We start from the raw sequence: 16,568 nt of genomic DNA on the forward strand, positions 1-16,568 counted from the left end.
AAGGCAATGGCACCCCACTCCAGTACTCTTGCCTGGAAACTCCCATGGATGGAAAAGCCTGGTGGGCTGCAGTCCATGTGGTCCTGAAGAGTCAGACACAGCTGAGCAACTTCACTTTCACTTTTTACTTTCATGCATTGGAGAAGGAAATGGCAACCCACTCCAGTGTTCTTGCCTGGAGAATCCCAGGGGTGGGGGAGCCTGGTGGGCTGCCCTCTATGGGGTCGCACAGAGTCGGACACGACTGAAGTGACTTAGCAGCATTAGCAACTATCATATATAAAGCAGATAACAAGAATCTACTATATAAAGTATTATCAATATCTTGTAATAAACTGTAATGGAAAAGAACATGAAAAAGTATATACAATGTTATATAGAGAGAATGAAATCACTTTGCTGCACACCTGAACCCAACATGACTCTGTAAATTAATTAGAGCTCCTTACTCCTTCTAGCTCAGTCATTAAACAAGCAGTGGTACGTGTCTACCCCATACCAAATATTCCTGGCTCAGGAAGGCCTATGTTTTTTTCAGATTCTCCCAAGGATCCCAAGGCAGGCATGAGGTCACTGAGCTTTAATTTCTCAGAGAAAACTCACTGCGTGAACTGACCTAAGCTTTTCATGAAATGCTTTTGCTACTGCATCACTCAGGTAGGTCCTGAGATGGCAGACCAGCCTCTTTATCTGACACAGTGGGACTCAATCTCCCCACAGATACTGATCCCAATCTCCCTGTACGTGTCCATTGAGCTGGTGAAGCTCGGGCAAGTCTTCTTCCTGCACAACGACCTTGACCTGTATGATGAAGAGACTGACTTGCCCATTCAGTGTCGAGCCCTCAACATCACTGAGGACTTGGGTCAGATCCAGTACATCTTCTCCGACAAGACGGGAACGCTGACCGAGAACAAGATGGTGTTCCGGCGTTGTACCATCATGGGCCACGAGTATTCTCACCAAGAAAATGGTACGAGGGGGCTCCTGGGGGCCCCATCCTTCTTATAAAGAAATCACCCCTGCTCTCCTAAGAGAGTGGTGATTAAAACCCATTCCCCTGGCTCTTGCAAAGGCTTAGTGGCTCCGTGGGAAGTAGCTTCCTGTATCCCTGCGGCCTCCTTGTCACAGATCAATGATGTTCTTATCACTTGTAAACTTTCATTTGCTCCTGAAGGCTATGGGTAATCTCCTGTGTGGTAGCCCTCTAGCTGGTTGATCTTTGTCCTCAGTGGATCTTTGCCTGGTGTAATTGACACAGAGGATTTTTATCTGTCAGGAATGCACTGCAAAGATGTCCAAATTATGTTCCAGTCCTGCAACCAAAGTTTAGGAATTTTTCAGGTTACCTTACCTGACAGGACAGGCCCAGGTAGAAGTGTGGTGGGATGGGATACAGTCAGGAAATGCCCTGCATGCTAACTGACCTCTTGGGGTTCACTGACACAAAGCTTTGCCTTAGGGGATGTGGCTAGGAAATGCCTGGATTGTCATCTTGCATAGACTGAAGGTGGCTGATACAGCTGACTGATCCTCTCGGTTCCTTCCCCCCACAGCACACATGCGTGCACACACACACTCACACACACACACACACTCCACTTCCTTCATTCTTCATTCTTTTGTGGGAGGGATTAAGAAAGAGAAAAGAGAAGGTACTATAGGCAGTCCAATCCCCTTTGCCACAGTGATAACCAGGTACCTGGGAGCTTCTAATCTTAATAATTACAGCTACCATTACCAGTACTTAGAGTATGCTTATCACTTTTATATCGTTATATATTAAGTCTTTTATACATACCATTATATCATTAAGTCTTCAAAACAATGAGTTGGATAGTTTTTATAACCCCTAATTGAGGAAGTAGAGGCGAGGCGTGGGTTATGTGAAGCTCAAAGTCACATAGATAGGAGGTAGGAGGGCCAGTGTGACCTGTGTGACCAAGTTGTACCCCACTTTCACCAGTCAGGATAACCAGCTGTCTGTTATCTAGAGCAGCATAATGTTCTTACACCATGCTCTTTTAGCTTCACCCCCAAAGTCTAGCATCTCCCAACCATGATCTGGCCAAGGTATGACTGATGCAATAACAAGATTCCTTTCTTGCAGCTAAGCGACTAGAGACCCCAAAGGAGCTGGACTCAGACAGTGAAGAGTGGACCCAATACCGGTGCTTGTCCTTCCCAGCCCGAAGGGACCAGGGCCCAGCAACAGTGAGGGGCCAAGGGGGGTCCCAGCCTCTGAGGAGGAGCCAGAGTGCCCGTGTACCCATCCAAGGCCACTCGCGACAAAGGTCTATGGGGCGCTGTGAAATCTCACAGCCCTCTGTGGCCTTCAGCAGCTCCATAGTAAGTGCCTGCCTTTCCCTCTTTGAATTGCAAGTGACCTTTCTTGAGGAGAGATATGGGATGGTTCCAGGGCATGAAAGAGAAGGGTATTATAAACCCTGAATTGCTCTCAAAATGGCAGCCCTTGGTCTTGTTTGCAATCTGAATGGGTTTTGTTAGGCATGTACGAGTCTGTTAATTTCAAATGTTCAATGTCTTAAAATTGAGAGATTTTGAAATGGAATTAGAAAAAGTCTCCCCACTAAGCCAGTGTTTCCCTGTGGTGATAACTGGTTTGAATTAAGAAGTCCGTGCTCCCCAGGCTGGGTGTGCCATCCTCAGCTCATCATGTCCCCCACCCCCTCTCTCTATACCCATCCCTGCACTGAGGCCCAGCAGCAAGTTCGCTATGTACATTTTTCCAAAATACAGTTGATAGGAAAGAGAGATATCTGACATGTCCATGTTTCTATAAAGTAGAAAAATGGACGATGAACCTATAAGGCTTACAGGTTTCAAGAAAAATGGGAGAATGTATTTATTGTGATAATCAGAGAGTCTTAAGTTGTTATGAAGCAGAGGACATCTCTGTCAAATTTACCCAGTCCACCTCCGTCCCTTAGGCTAACTGCTTGGCTCCAGGATGTTGAACTTTGCAAATTTGGGGTTTTCTGCTTATGGTCCCTTCACATTTGATCCTCTGAGAGAGTTACCATTAAACATCTAGGTAGCAGGTGAAGAAACTGAGTTTGTTCCCCAAGATGAGGCAACATGTCCTAGAAGCCAAGGCCAGAGCCAGGGCCTCGGACTCCTGTCCCATTCCACTGTCCCCTGCATCAAGCTCTTCCTCTAGAGAACACATCATTCAGAGTCTTCAATATGCCAGCAAACTTGGAAAACTCAGCAGTGGCCACAGGACTGGAAAAGGTCGGTTTTCATTCCAAGCACAAAGAAAGGCAATGCCAAAGAATGCTCAAACTACCACACAATTGTACTCATCTCACACGCCAGTAAAGTAATGCTCAAAATTCTCCAAGCCAGGCTTCAGCAATACGTGAACTTCCAGATGTTCAAGCTGGTTTTAGAAAAGGCAGAGAAACCAGGGATCAAATTGCCAACATCCGCTGGATCATCGAAAAAGCAAGAGAGTTCCAGAAAAACATCTATTTCTGCTTTATTGACTATGCCAAAGCCTTTGACTGTGTGGATCACAATAAATTGTGGAAAATTCTGAAAGAGATGGGAATGCCAGACCACCTGACCTACCTCTTGAGAAACCTATATGCAGGTCAGGAAGCAACAGTTAGAACTGGACATGGAACAACAGACTGGTTCCAAATAGAAAAAGGAATACATCAAGGCTGTATATTGTCACCCTGCTTATTTAACTTCTATGCAGAGTACATCATGAGAAACGCTGGGCTGGAAGAAGCACAAGCTGGAATCAAGATTGCCAGGAGAAATATCAATAACCTCAGATATGCAGATGACACCACCCTTATGGCAGAAAGTGAAGAGGAACTCAAAAGCCTCTTGATGAAAGTGAAAGAGGAGAGTGAAAAAGTTGGCTTAAAGCTCAACATTCAGAAAACGAAGATCATGACGTCTGGTCCCATCACTTCATGGGAAATAGGTGGGGTAACAGTGGAAACAGTGTCAGACTTTATTTTTTTGGGCTCCAAAATCACTGCAGATGGTGACTGCAACCATGAAATTAAAAGACGCTTAGTCCTTGGAAGAAAAGTTATGACCAACCTAGATAGCATATTCAAAAGCAGAGACATTACTTTGCCAACAAATGTCCATCTAGTCAAGGCTTTGGTTTTTCCTGTGGTCATGTATGGATATGAGATTTGGACTGTGAAGAAAACTGAGTGCTGAAGAATTGATGCTTTTGAACTGTGGTGTTGAAGAAGACTCTTGAGAGTCCTTTGGACTACAAGGAGATCCAACCAGTCCATTCTGAAGGAGATCAGCCCTGGGATTTCTTTGGAAGGACTGATGCTAAAGCTGAAACTCCAGTACTTTGGCCACCTCATGCGAAGAGTTGACTCGTTGGAAAAGACTCTGATGCTGGGAGAGATTGGGGGCAGAAGGAGAAGGGGACGACTGAGGATGAGATGGCTGGATGGTGTCACTGACTCGATGGATGTGAGTTTGAGTGAAGTCCGGGAGTTGGTGATGGACAGGGAGGCCTGGCGTGCTGCGATTCATGGGGTCGCAAAGAGTCGGACATGACTGAGTGACTAAACTGACTGACTGATACTTACAGAGAAGGCCTCAGGGACCCCCGGAAGCTTGAACAAGACACATATACTCACAGAGGGACCAAAAGTGCTATCATCCTGTTATTAGAGGATTAGATTTTCAAAAGGACCATTTTGGTGAATTTCATTCCAGTCTTTTCATTCCCCTCATTATACACACACACATACTCACACACACAAACTACATGTGTTAACATTTTTTGCAGTCATCATGCACATAAATTATAGCTGCTGCTTTTTTGGATTCTGACATGATATCAAAAGCCTTTTCTACATTGCTACCTAGTATTTGTTACCCAGGACTGTGTTTTCTGACTGTGACAAGAAATTCTGTGAGTCTGTATCTTCTGGGTTGTTGTTTATCTAATTTAAGTACGTACAAAGTTAACTCACGTCCTTATATACTGCACGTAATAATGTCCATTCTGTACATGTATCTTATTATCATGCACATAAACACAACAATAGCAAGGATAAAAAATAGCAATGTGTTAAGACATATGATACTTACAAACCTACAAGAATAATGATCCATTGATGACTCTGGGAATATTTTTATTTTATTTTTCTTTTTGATTTTCCCGAAAGAAGTAACAATAGGATATGCATATTGTCAAGTCTTTCTCTGATTTAATTCCGTCCCCTCTGAATGGAATGCTCTTCCCCCAGCTCTTTACCTAAATGTTTGGACAATGAATTCAGTGAGTTCTCTTTGGGCACGGGGACTAAATCTTGTGCTGCTGGTGTCTTTTGGTTTCTTCCAGTTCTGGATACCACAGGCATCCTGTGTATCTGAGAAGGTCTCCTCCAGGAGAAAGAAGAGCCTTTCCTGTGTAGATATCCATTGGGATACACAGATTCACTGGTCTCTGTTCAGTCTGACAAATTTCAGAGCCCAGGAAAAACTGCAACCCTGACTAAGTCAGTATAACTTTTATTCAGGGCCCTTAGCTGATGGTCACTGAAAGGGGCCCATGCACCTATGAGCTATTTCCAGATCTTGAATGTCATTGATTTGCCCTGGCTGGCACATTTGAAGTCCAGTTCTAGCTAAATTCACTCAGGAAGAATAAGGAAATTGACACAGTAATAGCCAATTCTTGTTGCCTGGGCAGGGGAAGATGGTAATGTGTTCCTTCTATGAACTGCTAAATTTTCAGACTGAAAATCTGGAGTTAGTCAGACAATAGCACCCCAGCTATTTGTTTGGGGGGTGTGGGCACTGGGCCTAGAGTCAGGAAACGTGGGCTCTGGTTTCAACTCTGCCGAGGTTTGCTGGGTGGTCTTAAGCAACATGCTAAACCTCTTTCTATCCCTATTTCATCGCTCACTGGCTCTTCTAAAAGTCAAAGAATATGACGCTTGTGCTGACCAGCAAGGTCACTTCCAGCTGTGAATTAGGCACGTTTGGGGCCATATGGCCCCAGGTGTTCATCTCAGCTCCACTGTGTATCAGCTCTGTGGCTTTGGTCAGTTCACTGGGTGGAAACCTCAATATTCTTATCTCAAGAAAGGATTACTGTTATGCCTCATGAGTTGGTTTTGAGGATTTAATTCTTAAAATACTGTATTCTAGACAGAGGGATAAATAATAGAAGCTTTAAATGACATTTTAAAGGAAAGCTGTCTGCCTTGGACAAATGTTCACTTAAGTGATGACAGGGAGAAGAAATGGGAATTTTCATAAAATACGTGGAACCCTCCCCCCTGATATTCTGGACTATTTGGTCTAGGGTGGGGCCTCAATTTATATTTTGATTTCTAATGATTCTACTGAGCAGCCACTAAGAACCTCTCTAAGCACACTATCACCCCACTCAGAAATATTCATTTGGTTCAAATAGGTGCATTCTACAACTTGGGAGGCATTGGCTGAAGGGGGTGATTTAAGCTGCCTTAAAGGGGTCTGATACTAACCTGTATACTCTCTGTGGCTGGAATATCAGATCCTTGAATTTGTCTGTGGAGAACGTCTGTGGCAGCCCCAGGAAGATGCCCTGGCTCCTAGTTCCTGACTCCCACCCCCACCCACTCTTGGCAAACTCTATGCTGTCTCCTCTTCCACCTGCCCATCTGGCATCCAATCTAGTCGAATAATCTCTTGGCACCAATAGTGCTTTACCTTCCCTTTGTAAACCCAGCCAGAACTTGCCTCTGAAGCCCTAGAGATGCCAGGTCATGGCGGAACACCCAACCCCCTTCAAAGAAGCCCATTGTTGGCCTCCATGGCCCTTTGCTCTAAACCAAAAATAAAATGTGCATCAACAATAACAACCACCACAACAAAAGCTGACTTTTTTCTTTTACTACAAAGAACAAGGTAGCATTGGTAATTGTTGTCTAATTGGCTGCCATCATATCTGTGACTTTAGGGTGGGGCAATATATCAATACTTAGGAAAGTAAGGAGTTCTTAGCCAGTATTTAAGAATCCTGGTAGATGGGAAATGAAATACCCTCCCTGCCCACTCCACCCCCACCCCCAGTCTGTGAGCAGCCAAGATTGGAGTACAAAGTCTTTGTTTAGACATGCCACTTGAAATATGTTTTCCAGTCATCAGACCAAACACTATCTTCCTAATCATAAAGTTTTCATCAGGGTGGGTAAGGCTCCATACTTCACCACCTCTCCCTTCTGTGGGCACAGCCTCACCCATCTGTCTGGAAAGAATGCAATGGAGGAAAGTAAAGAAGGCTGTCTTTGGCCCTCTGCCTTCTTTTTTGAAACTTGGTCTTCCTTTCCTTCCTGGGAAGATACTTGTGCCACACTTGTCTGCTCTGAGACAGCCCACATGCACACACTCCCACAGCAAGGTTAGATAAGAGGCTGGATTTAACTAACCTAGCGTGCAAAATCCTTTAGGAAGTGACATGACTACACAGGGCAATAAATGGATGAGGCCTGACTCAGCTTGGCTTCCCTTAGCTCCCAGGGTCCCAAATGGGGGCCCACAGCCCTATTCATAAGAACTGGGTCTTACCAGCAAAAGAGACACAGATATAAAGAACAGGCTTTTGGACTCTGTGGGAGAAGGCAAGGGTGGGATGATTTGAGAGAATAGCATCGAAACAGGCATATTACCATATGTGAAATAGATAACCAGTCCAAGTTTGAAGCATGAAACAGGGCACTCAAAGCTGGTTCACTGGGATAACCCAGAGGGATGGGTTGGGATGGGAGGTGGGAGGGGTGTTCAGGACAGCGGGGGGACACATGTACACCCGTGGCTGATTTGTGTCAATGTATGGCAAAACCACCACAATATTGTAAAGTAATTAGCCTCCAATTAAAATAAATAAGGAAATGGCAACCCACTCCAGTATTCTTGCCTGGAAAATCCCATGGACAGAGGAGCTTGGTAGGCTAAAGTCCATGGGGTTGCAAAGAGTTGGACACGACTGAGCAACTTCACTTTCACTTTTCAAAATAAAGAAAGAACTGGATCTTGCAAGATCAAGGAAACTCCCTTCCTTTAAAAAAAAATTATTGAAGTATAGATTTTTAAATTTTATTATTGGATTATAATTGCTTTACAATGTTGTGTTAATTTCAGCTCTATAACGAAGTGAATCAGCTATGTGTGTACATATATCCCCTCCCTCCTGAGGCTCCCTCCCACCCCATCCCACCACATCCCACCTCTTGGAGTCAACACAGAGCACAGAGCTGAACTCCCACTGGCTCTGTGTTGCCCACGGTAGGGTACGTATGTCAGCACCACTCTCAGTGCATCCTACCTCCCTGTCCCTCTAGGTGCCCACATGTCTGTCCTCTGCATCTGCGTCTCTATTGCTGCCCTACAGAGAGGTTCATTGGTGCCGTTTTTCTAGATTCCATATATATTTGTTAATTATGATATTTTTCTCTATGGTGAAGACCAGTTGATTTACAATGTTGTGTTAGTTTCTAGTGTAGAGCAATGATTCATGTATACATATATATATTCTTTTTCACATTTTTTTGCATTACGGTTCATTACAGAATAATGAATATATTTCCTTTGCTACACAGTAAGACCTTGTTGTTTATTTCATATACAGTAGTTTGTCTGTATTAATCCCAAACTCTTAATTTATCCCTCCCTACCCCTCCTTTCCCCTTTGGTAACCGTACATTAGAGTTCTGTATCTGTGAAGCTAACACTGTTATGTAAATAGTTCATTTTTATCACTTTTTTTTTTACTGTGAGGTTTATCATATTTTAGATTCTACCTATAAGTGATAACATATGGTATTTGTCTTTTTGTTTCTGACTTACTTTGCTTCATATGCCAATCTCTAGATCTATCCATGTTGCTGCAAGTGGCATTCTTTTGTTCTTTTTAACGACTGAGTAGTATTCCATTTACACCACATCTTTATCCATTCATCTGTCAGTGGATATTTAGGTTGCTTCCATGTCTTGGCTATTGTAAACAGTGTTACTATAAACATTGGGGTGCATGTATCTTTTTGAATTAGAGTTTTCTCAGGATATATGCCCAAAAGTGGGATTGCTGGATCACTTGGCAACAGTATTTTTAATTTTTAAAGGAACCTCCGTACTGTTTTCCATAGTGGCTGCACCAACTTACATTTCCAACAGGTAGGAGGATTCCCTTCTCTCTGCACCCTCTCCAGCCTTTGTTACTTGTAGACTTTTTAATGATGGCCGTTCTGACTGGTGTGAGGTGATAGCTTATTATAGTTTTGGCTTGTACGTCTCTAATAATTAGTGTCCTTGAGCATATTTTCATGTGCTTATTGGCCATCTAAATGTCTTTGGAGAAATGTCTTTTTAAGTCTTCTGCCCATTTTTTGATTGGATTGTTTCTTTTTTATTATACAAACTGTTCATACGTTTTAGAAATTAAGACCTTGCCAGTCACATCATTTGCAAATATTTTCTCCCAGTCCATAGGATGTCTTTTTGTATTTCCTTTTGCACAGCTTGCTGTGCAAAAGCTTGTAAGTTTGATTAGGTCTCATTTGTTTATTTTTACTTTTATTTCTATTGCCTTGGAAGACTGGCCTAAAAAAATATTGTTATGATTTATGTCAGAGTGTTTTTCCTATGTCCTCTTCTAGGATTTTTATGATGTCATGTCTTATATTTAAGTCTTTAGGCCATTTTGAGTTTATGTGTGTGTGTGTTGTGAGGGAGTGTTCTAACTTCATTGATTTACATGCAGTTGTCCAGTTTTCCCAGCACTACTTGCTGAAGAGACTGTCTTTTCTGCATTGCATATTCTCGCCTCCATTGTTGAAGCTTAATTGACCACAGGTGTGTGGGTTTATTTCTGGGACCTCTGTCCTGTTCTATTGATCCATATGTCTGTTTCTGTGACCGTACTATGTTGTTTTTATTTTATAACGTTATAGTATTTTCTGAAGTCTGGGAGAGTTATGCCTTCAGCTTTGTCCCTTTTCCTCAGGATTGTTTTGGCAATTCTTGGTCTTTTATGGTTCCTATAAATTTTAGTATTATTTGTTCTAGTTCTATGGAAAGTGTCACTGGTAATTTGATAGATTGTTTTAAATCTGTGGATTGCTTTGGGTAATATGGCCACTTTAACAGTATTAATTCTTCCAATCCAAGAGCATGGACTCTTTCTCTGTTTCTTTGTATCGTCTTCAATTTCCTATATCAATGCATTATAGTTCTCAGAATTAAATCTTTCACCTCCTTGGTCTGGTTTATTCTTAAATATTTTTTGATGTGATTTTTAAAGGGTTTTTTTTTTAATTTTCCCTTTCTGATATTTCATTATTTGTTTTAAAGAAACACAACCAATTTCTGAATGTTAATCTTGTATCCTGCCACCTTGCAATTCTAGTAGTTTTTGTGTGGAATCTTTAGGGTTGTATACATATATTACCATGCTATCAACATAAAATGACAATTTTATCTGTTTCCTTCCAATTTGGATGCCTTTCCTTTTTCTTGTCTGATGTTTGTGGCTAGGACTTCCAATACTATGTTGAGTAGAAATGGTGAGAGTGGGCATCCTTGTCTTGTTCTACATTTTAGTTGGGAAGCTTTCAGTCTTTCGCCATTGAATATTATGTTGACTGTGGGTTTGTCATAGATGGTTTTTATTATGTTCAGACATGTACCCTCTATACCCACTTTTGTAAGGGTTTTTATAATGAATCAATATTGTAGGGAACTCTCTTTTTGCCAGTCCACTGAGTTTTTCCCTTGGAGTTTCTGTCCCATTTGGGAAAAGCTCACCTTAACAATCCATTGCTTTTATTTAAGCAAATATTTACTAACATTCAGTTCAGTTCTCCAGTTCTCTTGTCTGGAAAATCCCATGGATGGAGGAGTCCATGGGGTTTCAAAGAGTCGGACACGACTGAGCGAGTTCACTTTCACTTTTCACTTTCATGCACTGGAGAAGGAAATGTCAACCCACTCCAGTGTTCTTGCCTGGAGAATCCCAGGGACAGAGAAGCCTGGTGGGCTGCCGTCTATGGGGTCACACAGAGTCGGACACGACTGAAGTGACTTAGCAGCAGCAGTTCAGTTCAGTCACTCAGTCGTGTCCAACTCTTTGCAACCCCATGGTCTATAGCACACCAGGCTTTCCTGTCCATCACCAACTCCCAGAGCTTGCTCAAACTCATGTCCATTGAGTTGGTGATGCCATCCAACCATCATCTTCTGTTGTCCCCTTCTCCTCCTGCCTTTAATCTTTCCCAAAATCAGGGTCTTTTCCAATGAGTCAGTTCTTCGCATCAGGTGGCCAGAGTATCAGTCCTTCCAATGAATATTCAGGACTGATTTCCTTTAGAATTGACTGGTTTGATCTCCTTGCAGTCCAAGGGACTCTCAAGAGTCTTCTCCAACACCACAGTTTGAAAACATCAATTCTTCAGTGCTCAGCTTTCTGTATGGTCCAAGTCTCACATCCATACATGACTACTGGAAAAACCATAGCTTTGACTAGACAGACCTTTGTCAGCAAAGTAATGTCTCTGCTTTTTAATGTGCTCTCTAGGTTGGTCATAGCTTTTCTTCCAAGGAACAAGTATCTTTTAATTTCATGGATGCAGTTACTAACACTGGACTCTCCCTGTTCTTCACCCATACTCAATATCAAGACCACAACCTCAGCAAGGGCAAAAACATCACTACCCTAAATAGTACTTCAGCCTTCAACTCCCCAGCAACCGAGAAAGTTTATGTCCACAATAGGATACAACCACATGGCTAAGTACTCATAAGGAACCAAAGGGCAGATGGGAGAGTAAGCCTCTTTCCCTCCTCTGTTCCCCACCACTCAAAGACAACCATTATTTGAACTTTCCTGTGTCCTTCCCAGAGGTGCTTGTAGCTATATCTTGCTGCTGCTACTGCTGCTAAGTTGCTTCAGTCATGTCCGACTCTGTGCGACCCCATAGACGACAGCCCATGAGGCTCCCCTGTCCCTGGGATTCTCCAGGCAAGAACACTGGAGTGGGTTGACATTTCCTTCTCCAATGCATGAAAGTGAACTCGCTCAGTCGTGTCTGACTCTTCGAAACCCCATGGAATGCAGCCCACCAGGCTCCTCCGTCCATGGGATTTTCCAGGCAAGAGTACTGGAGTGGGATGCTATTGCCTTCTTCAAGCTATATCTTAGGTTGGCCAAAAAGTTTGTTTGGGTTCTCATATGCTCTTATGGAAAAACCTAAAGGAACTTTTTGGAAACCCAATAAAAGCATGCAAGTGCAATATACACATAAGCACATCCTTTCCCACAAATAAAAGTGCACCACGCACTGTCTTGGACTCAGAACTTCTCTTCAGCCTAATGAATCTTGAGGAATATTGCATGCATGTAGACAAATGGACAGATATTCAGTGGAGAGCTGCCTTGTCACTTTTTAAATGGCTGTTAAAATCTGTTGACTGGTTGAGCCATCATCTGTTTCTACAGGTATATAAGTTTTTTTTTTTATAGATTCTTAGAGCATGACTGCTAAATTGAGATTTTGTGCATGTTTAAAATTTGGAGTGATACTACCCCAGTGGTTGTACCAGTCCATACACTCACCAATAGCAAATGGAAGGGTCTGCTTCCTCTTCATCTGTCAATTCTATATTCTCAGTATCTACGTCTCTTGGACTAGCCTTTCATTTATTGTCAATCAGGCAACAAATACAAAACAAGCATCTACACTATGGCAAGTACCATTCTAGCCACTGGGAATATAAAGTCTAATGGGGCATCATCCCTGATTTCAGGCATTTGCAGTCCAATGAAGGGGCAAGAAGAACCCCAGTGACTATATGACACTGCTCTCAGGCTGGGATGTAAGGGGGCAGAGGTGCATAGAAGCCCAGAGGAAAGGCACTTACATCAGACTAGGAGTCAGGGGAGCTTCCTGAAAGGGTTAGCATCGGAGCTGAATTTGAGACAAAATTAAAGGTTAACCAGAGCAAAAAGAAGAAACCATCTAGTGGTGGGATTGTAGGTTTTTGTAGGTTAGACATTCCATACAAGCAAATGGAGACTTGCGGTTCTAAACAGTAGCTGGAATAAGAGGCACAGGTCATAGAGAGGGGAAGAGGAGATGGAGGCATGGGAGGAATGAGGCCACAGTTTGTTCCAGGCCTGCACACCAGGGCTCCTGTTCATTTCCACCACTGGCTCTGCGGGTTCCCACAGCGGCAATCTGCTGCACTCAGTCAATGATTGTCAGCAAGGTGACTGAATGAACTGTCATTTAAAGTGAGAGGAGAGTAGTGGATTGGAGCTTGGCCACCTCCTCACAGCTTTCAATGTCGAATGCTCCCAGCCAGAGAGGAAATGGGAGCAATAGGGCAGCCATATCGCCTAGAACCTTGTACTCAAACTGTGGTCCTCAGGCCCACAGCAGGCAGGAGCACCCCTTGGGAGCTTATAGAAATGCAGATGCTTAGGCCTCATTCCAGACTTGCTGAATCAGCATCTGTGTTTAAACAAGATGCCTCGCTGATTCAGGCACATGTTAGAGTTTGGGAAGTACTGGCATCATGTTTAAGGGTTTGGGTCTAGCATCAGCAGAACTGGGTTCAGGACTGAGCTCTTTTATTGATTTTGAGAGCTTAGACAAGTTACTTATTTGCAGTGAGCCTCATTCACTTCACTAATAAAATGGGAGAATGATAATAGCTATTTAATACTGTTATAATGACATAATATACATGGAAGCCAGGCTTCCCAGGTGACATTTGTGGTAAAGAACTTGCCAGACAATACAGGAGACATAAGAGACGTGGGTTCAATCCCTAGGTTGGGAAGATCCCCTGGAGGAGGCAACCCATTCCAGTATTCTTGCCTGGAGAATCCCACGGAGAGAGGAGCCTGGCAAGCTACGTGGGATAGCAAAAAGTCAGACACAACTAAAGTGACTTACACACATGGAACCACTTAGCATAGCATTCACTTTGCTGTAGGTTGTCAATAGACACAATCCAGTGATAATAACAGGATCCTTGAGGGTGTGGTGTGAGATCAGAGAGCACCTTCTTCAAAGAGGAAGCCTTGGGGATTTTGCTATAGAAAGAAATCCAACCGATTGGGTGCCTGGTTGCCACAAAGCTCTAATCTGAACAACCAGTAGCCCCACAGACGTGTATTTCTCTTCCTTCAGAGAAATAGACTAGCCAAAGGGCCCAGAGGTGAGTAAGGGGCGCTGCTTTCTTGCTAAGTGTCCTACATGCCAAGTTCCCAATGTTAACGAACCAGATAGGAAACCAATGGGCTGTGAGCAAAGGGAACCACGAAGAAGCTGCCCAGCAGAAACAAGTCTGTGTGAATGGATAAAGCTGCCATGACATCTGCCGTTGACACCTGCAGGCTGGGCCTGCTGCCAGTGCCAGAGACAAGTAGGCCCTTCGCTGAACTTCTTTTAATGCATTGCTGTATGATTGGAAGGAAATATTAAGAAACAGTTTTAACAAAGAGCCCCTGTGAGTTCATCAGTGATGAGGTAGTATCTTGCCCTAGATAGGAGTCAGGCAACAAAGGTTTGAGTGAGTGCCTGCAGGCTGCCAGGCACCGGGACACATCGCAGCCTCTGCCCTCATGGCACTTAGAGACTAGAGAGTAAATGGACATGCAATAAACACCCATTAAATCATTTTATCTGTGTCACTGTTTGGAAATACATAATGCATAGCTTGGAGCAAAGCAGTGTGCTGTTGGGCTGGAGTCAGGTGGTGTGAAATCTGTCCTAGTTCTGACCCTGATTCAATGTGCAGTCTTGAAAAGTTCACTTCCCTCCTCCCTGGCACTCAGTTTTATCATCAGGAAAAGAGGGGATTTGGCTGTGATGACATCCAAGCTTGTTCCCAAGTCTGGGTATCTGTGGTAAGGGTTAAAAGCATCCCATTTAGGTACCCTCACCAAAAAAAAAAAAAAAAGATAAAATATTTTCTGGAAAAGATCCCCATAATCCCCTTTATAATCTTGTGGACTGTCTGCTGAGCCCTAAGGATTAGATATGCAAGTTCACTGAGATGCCAGACACTAAAGATGCCAGCAGTCAGCAAGCAAGAATCAAAGGCTACTTCTTTCTCGTGGGGGATCTTGCCTGGCATGGGGGTTAAAGAGCATAAATTCTAGAGTTGAACTTTCTTGAATCAACTGACTATATGACCTGGGCAAGATGCCTAGTCTCCCTGGGCAGCAGTTTCTTCATTTGAAATGCAGAGGTAACTAGGAGAATAGTAGTTGTTCAGTCACTCAGTCGTGTCCATATCTTTTCAACCCCATGAACAGTAGCACATCGGGCTTCACTGTCCTTTATCATCTATCTCCCAGAGATTGCTCAGACTCATGTCCATTGAGTCCATGATGCCATCCAACCATCTCCTCCTCTTTTGTCCCCTTCTCTTCCTGCTTTCAATCTTTCCCAGCATCAAGGTCTTTTCTAATGAATCAGTTCTTCTCATCAAGTGGCCAAACTATTGGAACTTCAGCTTCAGCATCAGTCCTTCCAATGAATATTCAAGACTGATTTCCTTTAGGATTGATTGGTTTGATCTCCATCTAGTTAAAAAAAAAGTTCCATCTAGTCAAAGCTATGATTTTGCAGTAGTCATGTATGAATGTGAGAGTTGGACCATAAAGAAGACTGAGTGTTGAAGAATTGATGCTTTTGAACTGTGGTGTTGAAGAAGACTCTTGAGAGTCCCTTGGACTGCAAAGGGATCCAACCAGTCCATCCTAAAAGAGATCAGTCCTGGGTGTTCATTGGAAGGACTGATGTTGAGGCTGAAACTTACCATGGCCATCTGATGTGAAGAGCTGACTCATTTGAAAAGACCCTGATGCTGGGAAAGATTGAGGGTGGGGGAAAAAGGGGACAACAGAGGATGAGATGGTTGGATGGCATCACTGACACAATGGACATGAGTTTGGGTAACCTCCAGGAGTTGGTGATGGACAGGGAGGCCTGGCGTGCTGCAGTCCATGGGAAAGAGTCAGACATGACCAAGCAACTGAACTGAAGATGGGACCGGATGCCATGATCTTAGTTTTCTGAATGTTGAGCTTTAAGCCAGCTTTTTCTCTCTCCTCTTTCACTTTCATCAAGAGGCTCTTTAGTTCCTCTTCACTTTCTGCCTTAAGAGTGGTATCATCTGCATGTCTGAGGTTGTTGATATTTCTCCAACAATCTTGATTCCAGCTTGTGCCTCATACAGCCCAGCATTTTGCATGATGTACTCTGCATATAAATTAAATAAGCAGGGTGACAATATGCAGGCCTTGACATGCTCCTTTCCCAATTTGGAACCAGTCCATTGTTCCATGTCTGGTTCTAACTGTTGTTTCTTGACCTGCATACAGGTTTCTCAGGAGGCAAGTAAGTGGTCTGGTGTTGCCATCTCTTTAAGAATTTTCCACAGTTTGTTGTGCTCCATGCAGTCAAAGGCTTTGGCATAGTCAATGAAGCAGATGTTTTTTCTGGAATTCTCTTGCTTTTTCTATGACCCAACAGATGTTGGCAATTTGATCT

The 16,568-nt window shown here is 43.3% G+C and overlaps 1 protein-coding gene across 1 annotated transcript in view; it reads left to right on the forward strand.

The window, feature by feature from the left end:
* The window catches only part of ATP10B (ATPase phospholipid transporting 10B (putative)), a 325,005-nt gene that overhangs the window by 248,248 nt on the left and 60,189 nt on the right, over positions 1-16,568 (forward strand). Inside the window, exons 9-10 of the mRNA XM_040239470.1 lie at positions 721-973; positions 2,111-2,349. Coding sequence (XP_040095404.1) covers positions 721-973; positions 2,111-2,349 — 492 coding nt within the window. The remainder of the gene's footprint in view (positions 1-720; positions 974-2,110; positions 2,350-16,568) is intronic.

Source organism: Oryx dammah, unplaced genomic scaffold (genome assembly GCF_014754425.2).
Source record: "Oryx dammah isolate SB20612 unplaced genomic scaffold, SCBI_Odam_1.1 HiC_scaffold_5, whole genome shotgun sequence".
Classification (NCBI taxonomy): domain Eukaryota; kingdom Metazoa; phylum Chordata; class Mammalia; order Artiodactyla; family Bovidae; genus Oryx; species Oryx dammah.